General features: G+C 39.6%; 1 protein-coding gene across 1 annotated transcript in view; it reads left to right on the top strand.

Moving 5' to 3' along the window:
- The window catches only part of zgc:63587 (septin-2), a 31,464-nt gene that overhangs the window by 14,062 nt on the left and 3,737 nt on the right, over positions 1-13,665 (top strand). The window contains exons 8-11 of the mRNA XM_023837087.2: positions 6,265-6,366; positions 8,666-8,811; positions 9,555-9,638; positions 9,897-9,954. Of these exons, the coding sequence (XP_023692855.1) occupies positions 6,265-6,366; positions 8,666-8,811; positions 9,555-9,638; positions 9,897-9,954 (390 nt within the window). The remainder of the gene's footprint in view (positions 1-6,264; positions 6,367-8,665; positions 8,812-9,554; positions 9,639-9,896; positions 9,955-13,665) is intronic.

Here is a 13,665-nt window from a genome sequence, read left to right as displayed (position 1 = left end):
TTTATACAAAGCAGAGGTTCTTAACTTTTTTTGGGATTCAAAAAATTTTAATTGCCAAAGTACCACATCACCACTGACTAGGCATGTAACGATGAATCGCGAATCGGTTAAAAGTTGTTGTAAATGTATGACGATTTAAACTGGCTGATGTGGAAAATGAATTGCTACTTAAAGAGTTCTTCATGGTACTTTACTTAACAGAAAAACTGGTGTAACATTACATTTGATTTCACACTGTCAGTTCGACGCCAGATATCACTGCGTATTCACGTCGATGTCATACGTTAATTTTTGGTTTTGACCAAACGCGAGATGGCGAGCGAATTTGAAATTGAGGACACACCCCCGATCTTAAATCGGCAGTGTGGCAGCATTTTAGCTTTCCGGTAATCACAAACAAAAAAGCACACACAAGACAAAAACTGCGTGCAAACATTGTAAAAAACATAAATACTGTAGCACAACGAACATGCTTCAGCATGTCCACCAGCACCACAGTGAGCTCAATACACCACCGCCAGAGCGAAGATTATTAAAAGGGCAAACCACGCTAAAAAGCTGGACATGCAAGCCTTAGTTTATTTGGTAACGCTTTATATTAAGTCCACCGTCATAATGCATTCATTATGCATTTATAGAACATTCTGTGCACCTTCATAATGCATTCATGGAACATTTATAAGCAGCATGCAAGTACACTTTAACATCCTAACATCCCTTAACAGCTTTAATATACATTAATAACAATTACATGATTATACAATTATAATGTTTGTTATTATTATATAATGTTTGTAATTAATGTATATTACAGCTGTAAAGGGATGTTAGGATGTAAAGGTATACATGCATGATGTTTATGAATGATTTCTGAATACTGAACGTTTTATGAATGCGATATAAAAGCATTATGAAGGTGCAGTTAATGTAAAGCGTTACTGTTTATTTGAAGATTTTTTCAATGCATTTTGATTTGGGATTTTTTAAATTTTATTCAATTTCAGTTGCACTGTTAAGAAGAGGACACCTTTTGCACAGTTTAGAAAAAAATGATAAAGGAATATTTTTTTATAAATTTTTCTGCAGCTCATTCTGTTAAAAAATCATGAGAAAATCGTATTGTGAACTGAATCGTGAATCGTATCGAATCATGAGTTGAGCGTATCGTTACATCCCTAGTATTTAGTAATAATTGCACTGAATACTTTATACATTATGAAGGTGTACTGAATGTTTTATGAATGCAATATAAAAGCATTATGAAGGTGCAGTTAATGTAAAGCGTTTATTTGAAGATTTTTTATTTTGATTTGGGATTTTTTTATAAACCGTATTTTATTCAATTTCAGTTGCACTGTTAAGAAGAGGACGTTTTGCACAATTTAGAAAAATAAATAAAGGAATATTTTTGAAAAAATTTGTCTGCAGCTCATTCTGTGAGAAAAAATCGTAAGAAAATTGTATCGTGAACTCGGAATAGTGAATCCTATGGAATAGTATAAGTTGAGTGTATCGTTACATCCCTAACACTGACATCTTTTTACCTTGTTTATCCATGATATCACCATTTTTAAAAGATGATGTGGCCGCATGGGCTGTTGCTTTCTCTCTTCCATGTTGATGAAACAGTAGTATGTGGCATGCTCGGCTAACTCCTTCAACCTAGGTATACATTTGTTGGCTATAGGGTATTCTTAGAAAACTGCCATATGATCAGATGGAATTACGTTTGTTTCGGTGATGTGATAGGCTGATGTGTGATTTTAAAGCTTATTCTAATTGTGTGATATCAGACTGTTCCTTATTGACAGTTTCTCATTTTCTTTTTGTTAAAATTTTATATGACTGAGTCCATATAATTTTTACTTTAAAAAGGAAATGCTGCCTTGGAAAGGGTGCAATGTAGGGCTACAAGAATGATTCCTGGTCTTAGAGGAATGTCGTATGAGGAGAGGTCAGCTGAGATTAATCTGTTCAGCCTAGAGCAAAGGAGACTAAGGGGGGGGACATGATCCAGGTATATAAAATATGTCTGGATGCTGTTCAGCCAAATGGCTACTTCAGTATTAGTTTAAATACTAGAACTCGTGGCCATAGGTTGAAATTAGCGGGAGAACATTTTAAAATGGATTTGAGAAAGCACTTCTTTACACAGCGTGTAGTTAGAATATGGAATAGTCTCCGTGTTAGTATAGTGCAAACTAAAACCCTGGGTTCCTTTTAATCAGAGCTAGATAAGATTTTAACAACTCTGCGCTATTAGTTAAGTTCTCCTCAAACGAGCTTGATGGGCCGATTGGCCTCCTCTCCTTTGTAAATTTCTTATGTTCTTATAATGTTTATATTCCCCAGCCCTACTCCTGCCTTATTATGCCTAAGAAAGAATGTGGCAACATTTATGAGAAGGCATAGCCTGTCCAGTAGGTGTTGCTAAGGTGCCAAAGAGCTAGCATGTAAGGGCACTTTTCCATCGCACAAAGTACGGTACTTTCGGTACTTTCGCTTTTCCATTGACTTCCGGTCAAGTACCAGTACCAAAAGTGCCAAACCAGCTGGGGTACTTTTTTGATTCTTTGGTACTTTGGGGTGGAACTTGCAAACGTATTTGCTGTCAATTGGTTATGCAAATAGCCTGCCGCTGAAGCACAAAATATAACCACCATCTTTTGAAACACACAGCGAACAGCAAGAAACGATATAAAAATCAGTAGAAACTAAAATATAAAAAAAGTAAATTGGAAGGATGGACAAACGAGGAATCACAGGCTTTAATCGCCATATGGTTGGATGAACAGATCCAGCGGAATTTGGATGGCAGGACTCGAAATGAAAAAGTATTTGCCGTAATAGCAAGCCGCTTGAAAGAAATGGGGCACACGCGAAACACTGAACAATGCCACTTGAAGATCAAAAAACTTAAGCAGGACTACAGGAAAGTGAAGGATCATAATAACATGTATGAATTCAGCGAAAGAAATACCGCGCCGCACTTTCTGATGATGTCAGTCAGGGGCGATCACTGATGTCATTTGGCGCCGGTACCAGTTTTTACGCCAGTGGAAAACCGACACAAAAGAAGTGCCATACTTTTGGTACTTTATGGAAGTACCGAAAAGCGCCCAAATGATTTCCTTAGTGTTTCATGACTTTTTCATGATTCTCCCAACCCCCTGGAATTATGTTGTGTTCTACAAAGGGGATTTACCCCTCAGGTTAAGAACCCCTGATATACAGTATAATGGGATCCCCATTTCCGCGGTTTCAATATCCTGTACAAAAAAAGTGGAAAATTCCAGAAATAAATGGTTCATAAGTTTCACACCGCATGCCAAGTGAGTACAGGCTGTAACATGGTGATCCACCAGCCCAGTTACACCTAGTAAATGACTCATCTCCCTTTGTCCCCATACCCACAATTCTCAGCAGAATTCTCATCCAGTCTACCTCTAGGGTTTTCACATTCGTTGCTGCGTTATTACAGTGTTTGTTATAAAAATGTATAAAAAGTAAACTTGTTATTGCTCCATCCTCCCTTGATACATGCTATTTTTTCATTTTTCTGTTGTCTCTTGGGAATTGGGCTAAAACTGAAATCAGAATCCTGTACAGTGTTTAATAATAATGAACAATGTACTTTATTACACTTGCTAATATTGGTAATGTCTTACTATGTGTAATTTATAAATAAAACATTACGATGTGTATGAACACAAAAATCACAACTATATATGGGTTCCAAGGACTGTGCACTATCTGTGTTTTCAGCTATCCACTGTATGATACCATACAAGGGGGGGACTACTGTATTTGTTTCCTGCTACTCTGTCAGTTATTTGTTACCAGTAATGTGGCATATTCTTTATTTTTTTTCCTTTTTTGTCCATAAACTTCAGTCAAGTTAGTCTTGCAAGCTGCACTATATCCCTATGGCCTGTCAATGGATTGCTGGCAGCTATTTCACTCCCAACAAGGGAACACGTTGCCAGATTGTATCTTGCATCCTATAACAAACACATTACAGTGAAGGTCAGCAGGGTGGCTTTCCTTTTGCAATTAAGGTACCCTTGAATGCCTTCATAGTATTGTTCCTCTTTTTGCTTTAGTACGTGTAGTAGGTAATGGTAAGCTGTACTAGTAATTAGCAGTGTCTTTGTTTGGATAGCTGTTGTAATCTAAGGCATTAAATGTGCTTTTGATTTTGATGTTACAATAAAATAGTAGCTAGTAGGCCTACAGTGTGTGGAAGGTTCTGTGGACTGGCACCTCTGGTACTCTTTCATATGTCTGTGCATTTATGTCTGTGCATTCATTTTAATTTGTTTTATTGGTGGGCAGGGGTGCCGCTAGAGATTTTGGGCACCATGAAAGCACATTATGTTGGGTCCCCATCCCAGACAATCCAATTATGTTCCAAATTAATTCAGAGCCTCTCTTACTCAGGGCCCCTTGGAAGGATCTTATTTCTTCCCCCCCCCCCCCCCCAACACCTTTTTTAATGGCACCCCTGACAGTGGGTCAGTCAGGGAACCTTTGCCAGGGGCTCGTGAATACACCAACATTACTCACATTATGCACTGAGTACTTTTCACAATCTTCAGCTGCTTGCTGAATAACGACAGCCTATTGCAAGCATGTATTCCAGTTTGTAAACTATGCGTTTGCTTTTCTTTCTTCCCTCCCCATTGTCTTAACAACTGTTTATTTTTCCTTCATGAATAAGACTCCCCAAATTCCCAGACTCAGCATGGTTCTGCATTGATGTTCGCTTGGACAGGATTTGGGGCCGTGTCTGATCAGGATTACTGCAGGCCAGCTGTCACGCTCAGAGGCTCTGTGAACACTGCGTTTATTTTCAGTACCTCTGAACAATAATTACAGCCCTTGCCACCTCCCCCTCGCATTAACTTTGAGCCTGTTCTAAGAAAACAATCCTTAGTCATAACAAGGGATTCTTCTGGGAAAACTGAACAATCTCCAAGGTTTAAGCATCATTCAGTTCAGCCCATTTTACATGCAGTGAGAGTAGAAAGTAAAAAAAGAAAGCAGGACATTGTTTCCTTTTTGTACAATATGCTTTGTATGCTGTTCATAAACAAACATTGTTTTGATGTTTAAAAATGTATGTCCTCCAGGTACATCTGTTTTTAAGTAGTTCCTGTTTGCATTTTGCTGCTTGTAGGTTCTAACAGAATGGCGAAAGGCGGCTTTCATGTCTGCTGTCCTGGACATCAGCCCTGATGTTCCTAAGTCATTCTAACCATTCACTGCCTCTTATGTATCCCACTGTGAGCGCTTTCATTTAAAGTATCTGAGCCAGTGAGGTATTCCCCGGATTTATTTTCAGTGGGAGCATGCCCCTCCCAGTTCTGCGGTCAGATGGTGATTCGAATGCTCACGCATCCCAGTGTCCCAGTGTCGTCTGCCTCCTGGTTAAACAGTTCTTCAGTATATTTGTATCAGTATTGTCTATTTAGAGAAAAACACCACAGTGCCATAATCCAGAGGTATTCAAACTGTGAGCCACACTGGGAATTTGGGGGGGGGGGGGAGCCGGGGGCAGGTCTGTTTTGAAATTGCAACCTTCAGCAATATTAAAATCTAATATTTAATACATGCCTCTATACATCATATGATGCTAACAAATTAAAATGTGTAAAATAGATACCGAGTAGTGAATAGATAAGACTGTTATGACTAATAACGCAATGAAAGTTTACAGTGGGAAAGTTGCTCAGGTATTGCTGACGTACTTAGAGGAACCATGTAAAAATTTCTAGCTGCTAGTAGTGTTAAAAAATATTTTGTCAAAGGAACACCTAAAATGAGTAGAAATGGAAAATATGACAATTCATATCTAGAATGCAGGTGTGTGTGTGTGTGTTTGTGTGTGTCAGGGGAGGGGGGGGGGTGTTGGTGGGTTGGGGATTAGGGCGCATATTTCTGCCCTAGGGGGGCTCTGTGAAAAAAGTTTGGATACCACTACCCTATTCAAGTGAAATATCTGACTCCACAGATTTCTTTTAAAATTAACAGGAATCTAAATTTTTTTACAAAACGTAGCAGTATAATTCCTCACTATTTAGTACTTGACCAGTTATCTTTTTGAGACTTTTTTAGAGGGACTGGAACTGTTAGGTTTGAGTATAATTTCCTGTGCAAGCTCCTGTCTTGGGGTTTATGGGGCATTTTTGTGAGTGGTTTTAACACAACGATTTAACACCAATCACAATGATTGCTCTTCTGTCTCTTGTTTGAAACTTGCAGATTCTGGACGAGATCGCAGAGCATGGAATTCGTATCTACCAGCTCCCGGACGCTGACTCAGATGAAGATGAGGAGTTCAAGGAGCAGACACGTGTGTTAAAGGTAAATGCCGTTACCCAAGGGTGCAGTCAGTTGATCAATAGCAGCATCTATAGAAGAATATTTTTTAGAAGGCTCTGCTTCTCTCTTATGTCCATGTCTCATTATGTCATCTTCAAATGTTTTGTATTCGTATTCTATTTATTACTGTTTGTTTGCACTACAACCAATGAGATAAAAATTTGTCAATGTCTGACCCGTACATTATGTAGCTGTTGATGACAATAAAAATACCTTCTTTTGACTTGTTTGTCTGGCTTGTCAGTATTTGTAACGTAATAGTATCCTCCTAGCCGTCTGCCTTCACATTTTAAGATTTATTGGTATTCGGGGAATACAGTGAAATTCTTGTGCCACAGACACAGGGACATAGGAGAGAGGTGTATCGGAGGATAATACAAATATCAGTGCGATACAATGTGCAATATAAGAAAGTAGACATAATAAATTTCCATTTACTTATTTAGCGGAAACTTTTATCCTAGGCCTGGGCGATAAAACAATAATGATAATTATCACGATATAATTTCCCTCAATATCAATATGCCAAATGCTCGGTAAAAGTTTGATATGATTTAAGACGTGATATGACGGCGGCAACACGCCTTGCCTCACAAAATGAGGTCACTGTCTATGGACCATTAGTGGAACACAAGCCTAAACACAGCCGTGAAATGGGGGATCTATTGAACACCAAGAGAATACAATAGGGCAGGTTGGCAGACAACAGACAAAACCGTCAAGGGCAGCCCACCGGGAAAGCAAGCAAGACCAAAGCAACCCATTCAATAAGGGTAGTCCAGTGAAATCCAAAAGGAAAATCTACAATAATATCCAGTCTGAGAAATCCCAACAGTAATAAGATTTTTTCAGTGATAACTAAAATAACCTGCTCATCTTCTATCTAGGACTTGTGAAATGTGAAATGCCGTTCGGTACGCATGGTGCTTTTGGTTTCCTTTCTGCTTTGAGCCCTTTTTGGAACAGAGCTCCATCTAGTGGGGTCAGAAAATATAGCAAATTGTTCCCAAAATGTCATTTTGGCCATCACTACTGTTTGGCAAGTGTTTGTTATGTTCTGAAGATAAAGAATTGTTTATAACTACGATTAGCCATCTGGTTTCATCAATTTATAAATAATGACTTTATCACGATAACTATTGACATTGGCCAATATGAAAATGTTAATCATAATAACATTTATAGCCATATTTCCCAGCTCTGATGTAAAGTGATGTGGTATTGAGAAAGTAGTGTCAGAATTAGAGCTGGGCGATATGGCCAAAAATGTTATTGGGATAAAAATGTTCATATCAGTCTATATCGATACTTCATGATAAATGTCAAGTCGTTATTTCTCTCCAGTTTACAGGCTGATTTTTACTACTGAGTTAAAATTGAGGAAACCAGTTGGTTAGTCATAGTTATAAAATATTCTTTATCATTCTCAGAATGTGACGAATGCTTGCCAAATAGTAATGATGGTGACAAGACGCTTCCAGAACAGTTTGCTCTATTTTCTGACCCCTCTAGATTAAGCGCTCTATTTAAAAAAAGGGCTCAAAGCATCCTGAGCCATATGGGCTCAGAAAATATCACAAATACTTCATGAAACGTTTTGGCCATCACTACCAAACAGCACTTTGCATTTCACAAGTCTTTCATAAGAGATAGAACATGAACAGGTTATTTTAGACATCGCTGCCAAAACGCTGCCACTTGCATTCCTATCGTTTCTTAATTCTCTGTGGATTATTACTGTCAGGATTTCTCATTGACTAAATTGAACTGTGAACTGTCCTTTTAGATTTCACTGGATTACCCTTATTGAAGGCATTGCTTTGGACTTACCTGCTCTCCTAATAAGCCCTGTTGTTTTGAGTGGTTTGTTTACAGAATGCAATACAGCAGTATGCAATTTGTTCAATAAATCCCCCGTTTCCACAGCTGTGTTTGCGCTTCTACTCTACTGCCAGTCCTGACAAGCTGTCACAGAGAAAGTGACGTCATTTCATTGTGTTGCAAAACATGTTGCTGGCAACACGTTGAGCTGTAAATCGTATCTAACTTTTATCGAGCATGTGTCGCCTCTATATCGAGATAATAATCATTTTATCATCCAGCCCTAGTCAGAATAATTGATTTAAGGATCCAAAGGAGGAATTACTCTGCCGACCTTCAGATTTGAACCAGTGGCTTTCTGGTTACAAGCACAGAAGCCTAACCTGCAGAGCCATATATTAGAATAAATAAGCACTGATTTAACAAGTGATGTGATCTGGATCATCTTGCTGTTTCCAAGGCCAGTATTCCATTTGCAGTCATCGGATCCAACCAACTTATTGAGGTGAAGGGGAAGAAGATCCGGGGCCGGCTGTATCCCTGGGGGGTAGTGGAGGTGGAGAATCCCGAACACAACGACTTCCTCAAGCTGCGCACCATGCTTGTGTGAGTCGCCAAACTGACCCCCAGGCACACGGCTTCCCCAGGCAGACATGCATGCCCAAGGCGGGGAGATGCCCCAAGACTCTTTGCTTGCTCATTAAATGTAGGTCAGATGAGAATGTTTCACAAAAAAGCTCAATTTTTCATTATTCTAGTTATTTCAAGTCAGGAATTATTCCATTAGTGTACCAATCATTTCTATAATCAGACTTCATAAATAACATTGGAGTGTGCTTTCTACAAGGCTGCTGGTGCTATTTTATTAATACGATGGGTAATTTTGTTTTTGAAAAGTAGGATTGGGCATTTTGGACTGTGTACCTCTCACCACTTCTTGCCCTTTGATATTTGAGGTGATTTTATGCTGCCCTCTGGTGGAACGAAAATAATATGGTTTGATGAGATGGTCTGAAGATAATTGTTTAATTAATTAATTTTAATCTGTCTTCAGGTCTCCCCAGACAGTCCACATTATTCTTATCTTCTTCTTCTGTTTCCTAAGTAATTACCAGGACCTTGAGTACCTGCTTTGAGATGCAGTGGCAACACTGTATTAAATAACTCCCTGTTTATGTTTAAAATTGTCTCTCTTTTTCTCTGCTTTCTGGTTGAGCATGTAGGACAGTTCTATGTAACTGTGTAGAAGTGCTGTCTTTTGCCTGTGGTCAGAGTTTTAGCTCAGCCTGCATCTGCAGTTGAGACCCAGCACCTGTTTGCTCATTGACCTGCTCCCTGTTTGGCACCAGCACCCACATGCAAGACCTCCAGGAGGTGACCCAAGACCTTCACTATGAGAACTTCCGCTCCGAGAGGTTGAAGAGGGCAGGCAGGTGAGCACTTTCTAACAAACGCCTCCTGTCTTATTATCAGAGTATCCCAGTATGTGTCGGAATAGGCATCTTTATAGCAAAGCCTCTGTTCTTTCCTTTCCATGTTTTGCACAATTCTGTCATTTGCAACTTGCCTTCTTTAAGTTGGAATAAAAGGGGAGGGGGGGGGGGGTGGATCCCTTAACCTCCGTGATATTTGTCCAGTGAATTGAGCTGGGATCAGTAGTATACTTTCTTTACTGGAGGCCTCTGTTCCAGGGCTGTGGAGGAAGATGTCATGGACAAGGACCAAATCCTCATGCAGAAAGAGGCTGAGGTATGTTTAAACAAAGGGGGTTTGTCCTTGTGTCTTTGTTCATTTAACATTTTGAGATACATAAAATAGTTTTTAGAATAAGTAAAGGGATTTTTTCTGCAGGTTTCCCAACGCTTTTACATTTTGCATAGTGAATTGTTTTAAGAGTGAATAGAATGCATCCATACCAAGCAGACTTGTCTCAGTTAATGCCCACATGTTGATAGCAGAGAATGTGAAGTCACAGCTTATTGACAGAGGTATGACTGCTTCCATTGGTCTGTCTGCTAAGTTTGAAACCTTCTTGTGCATCGACACTGTGTTCTACTAAAGGGGTTTTGCTTTCAAAGTGCACTGCATGATGACAGAGCAACAAATACGTAAAAGAAACATGGAAGCTTATCACATTTTTGCAGCATTTCACAATTCCATTAGCTTGTCATACTGTGAAAAGGAATCTCCTGTAATTTTGCATGTCTGCTATTTGTTTCACAGAGACAGACTCTGGCTGGACCGGGTGGGGTGTGTCATATAATCAGGGGTGTTGTACACATGTCTGCACAGGAAATGAGGCTGCCTTCCCCACTGATTACAAGTTCCCTAGCTTGACCAAGTTAATTGTGAGAATGAGCTATTCCAAGCATGTAATGCTCTTGTTGTTTAGCATGTGCTTAAAACTTCAGTGGTTAATAAACATGGACAGATAGCTGATGCTTCACTGTCCTGTGCGTTGCAGTGTCACTGCAGACCTTTTAACTTGTAGAGATTCTCCGCAAACTTCTTTGACCCCACTGGGTTCAGTAAATATCTGCGTTTGTCTCCCTCAAAGCTCTATGCAGTTTCATTAGCAATTGATATGCCAGGAATTACCACACAACTCCCATTACTCCAGCTGAATAAATGGATTTTATAAATTCAAATTTGTACTTGTATAATGCAGAATGTTTTATGAAGCTGTGTGGGAATGACAGAATGATGGCTTACAGCAGATAGATTTGCTGTATAATAAAACTAATGCTTGTAAGGAATTATAGTATCAGTCAACGGAAGGTTCACTTGGCGTTGACAGTGTTGCGTAAATTATATATGTGCAGTAGCAGGTGGGTTCTGTCCTTACAGTATAAACACACTGTAATTGCTGGCAGAGCACACGCCGTGCATATGACTGTTTATTTGGGAAATTGACGACCTCCATTGCAGTGTGGTGCTATTGAGACCACTCTCACTTTATTGGAATCCTTCCCCCAGCCACAGTTTGTGAACGCGCATTCCTGCTGCAGAGCAGCTTGCAAAATTAAACTGATTAGCGCAGCCCTGCAGTATTAAAGGGTTTGTCCCTGTTAGCTTAGTGGCAATTATACAGTAAATAAACACCATATAATTCGCCAATTATTGTGTTTCAGTGATTTGGCATGGAGTGGTTTGTGTGCCTGTGTGTGCATGTAAGACCAGTTGTATGAAAGTGCCACTGAGGTCCTGGCACTAGTAAAGCACAGGAAACAGATGCCATTTGCAGGAACAGATTTAGCTTTTCTCAAAATCAAATGTTTGCTGAGGAAACAATGGTGCTCCTGTTTGTGCCTTTGTAATCTGGAGCATATGGTTAGTTCTTTCAGGTCTTTGAACTCCAAAGGGAGCATGTAACTGCATTGTGAGAACAATTCAGCCATATCAGTAGGGATTGTAAGATTCACTGATTCGCATCGGTGGTGCAACAAAGTTCACAATGAGATTGCCCAGATTTAAAAAAAAAAAATAAAAATAAAATAAAAATTGTGTGTCAGATACAATTTAGAGTGAACTCGGGATGCATCACTTCGACCATCTTTGCGTTGGTAAAATCAAACTTTTTACCAATCAATCATAAATCAAACTTTCACTTTTTAATACTTGGTTGCAAGCCTGAAGTCTGGAATGCATAGACATCACCAGACACTGGGTTACATCCCCGGTGATGCTCTGCCAGGCCTCTACTGCAACTGTCTTCAGTTTCTGCTTGTTCTTGGGGCATTTTCCCTTCGGTTTTGTCTTCAGCAAGTGAATGCTCAATCGGATTCAGGTCAGGTGATTCACTTAGCCATTGCATAACATTCCACTTATTTGCCTTAAAAAACTCTTTGGTTGCTTTCGCAGTATGCTTCTGGTCACTGTCCATCTGCACTGTGAAGCGCCATCCAATGAGTTCTGAAGCATTTGGCTGAATATGAGCAGATAAGATTGCCCGAAACACTTCAGAATTCATCCTGCTGCTTTTATCAGCAGTCACATCATCAGTAAATACAAGGGAACCAGTTCCATTGGCAGCCATACATGCCCATGCCATGACACTACCACCACCATGCTTCACTGATCAGGTGGTATGTTTTGGATCATGAGCAGTTCCTTTCCTTCTCCATACTCTTCTCTTCCCATCACTCTGGTACAAGTTTATATTTGTCTCATCTGTCCATAGCATGTTGTTACAGAACTGTAAAGGCTTTTTTAGATGTTATTTGGCAAACTCTAATCTGGCCTTCCTGTTTTTGAGGCTCACCAATGGTTTACATCTTGTGGTGAACCCTCTGTATTCACTCTGGTGAAATCTTCTCTTGATTGTTGACTTTGACACACATACACCTACCTCCTGGAGAGTGGTCTTGTTCTGGCCAACTGTTCTGAAGGGGTATTTCTTCACCAGGGAAAGAATTCTTCGGTCATCCACCACAGTTGTTTTCCGTGGTCTTCCGGGTCTTTTGGTGTTGCTGAGCTCACCGGTGCGGTCTTTCTTTTTAAGAATGGTCCAAACTGTTGATTTGGCCACACCTAATGTTTTTGCTATCTCTCTGATGGGTTTGTTTTTATTTTTCAGCCTAATGATGGCTTGCTTCACTGATAGTGACAGCTCTTTGGATCTCATATTGAAAGTTGACAGCAACAGATTCAAAATGCAAATAGCACACTTGAAATGAACTCTAGACTTTTTATCTGCTCCTTGTAAATAATATAATGAGGGAATAACACACACCTGGCCATGGAACAGCTGAGCAGCCAATTGTCTCATTACTTTTGGTCCCTTAAAATGTGGGAGCCACATATACGAACTGTTGTAATTCCTATACCGTTCACCTGATTTGTATGTAAATACCCTCAAATTAAAGCTGAAAGTCTGCAGTTAAAGCACATCTTGTTAGTTTAATTTCAAATCCATTGTGGTGGTGTATAGAGCCAAAAAGATTAGAATTGTGTCGATGTCCCAATATTTATGGACCTGACTGTATTTAATATATAATTATTTATAGATGCCCTATGCCTTTATTATTTAGAAATGTGACTGATAATTTTTGTCCAATAATTTTATATTTAGATTGATTCCCCCTCCCTGAAGTGTTTCTGTATCTGTTCCATAATGAATCGCATAGCATCATATTCTTTTGCATCACATTGTATCTCGTTGAATCAAATTGTGTCAAATCACACTGCATTGTAATAAGGGTGAATTGTATCATATTGCATTAGACAGGCCCCAGAGAAAAGGCTGGATTGCCCTCTCCTGGTTTGGGGTTGAGTTGCTGGAGTTGAAGTATCTTGGGGTCTTGTTCACGAGTGATGGAAAGAGGGAGCGGGAGATCGAGAGTTGGATCAGTTCAGTATAGTAGAGCCACTGCTCCTCAACATGGAAAGTAGCCAATTGAGGTGGTTCAGGCATCTATCTAGGATGCCTCCTAGATGGCTCCCTGGTGAGGTGTTTCTGGC

The sequence above is a fragment of the Paramormyrops kingsleyae genome, chromosome 2, assembly GCF_048594095.1.
Source record: "Paramormyrops kingsleyae isolate MSU_618 chromosome 2, PKINGS_0.4, whole genome shotgun sequence".
In the NCBI taxonomy this organism is placed as follows: Eukaryota; Metazoa; Chordata; class Actinopteri; order Osteoglossiformes; family Mormyridae; genus Paramormyrops; species Paramormyrops kingsleyae.
This window is presented reverse-complemented; position numbering and strand designations above follow the sequence as displayed.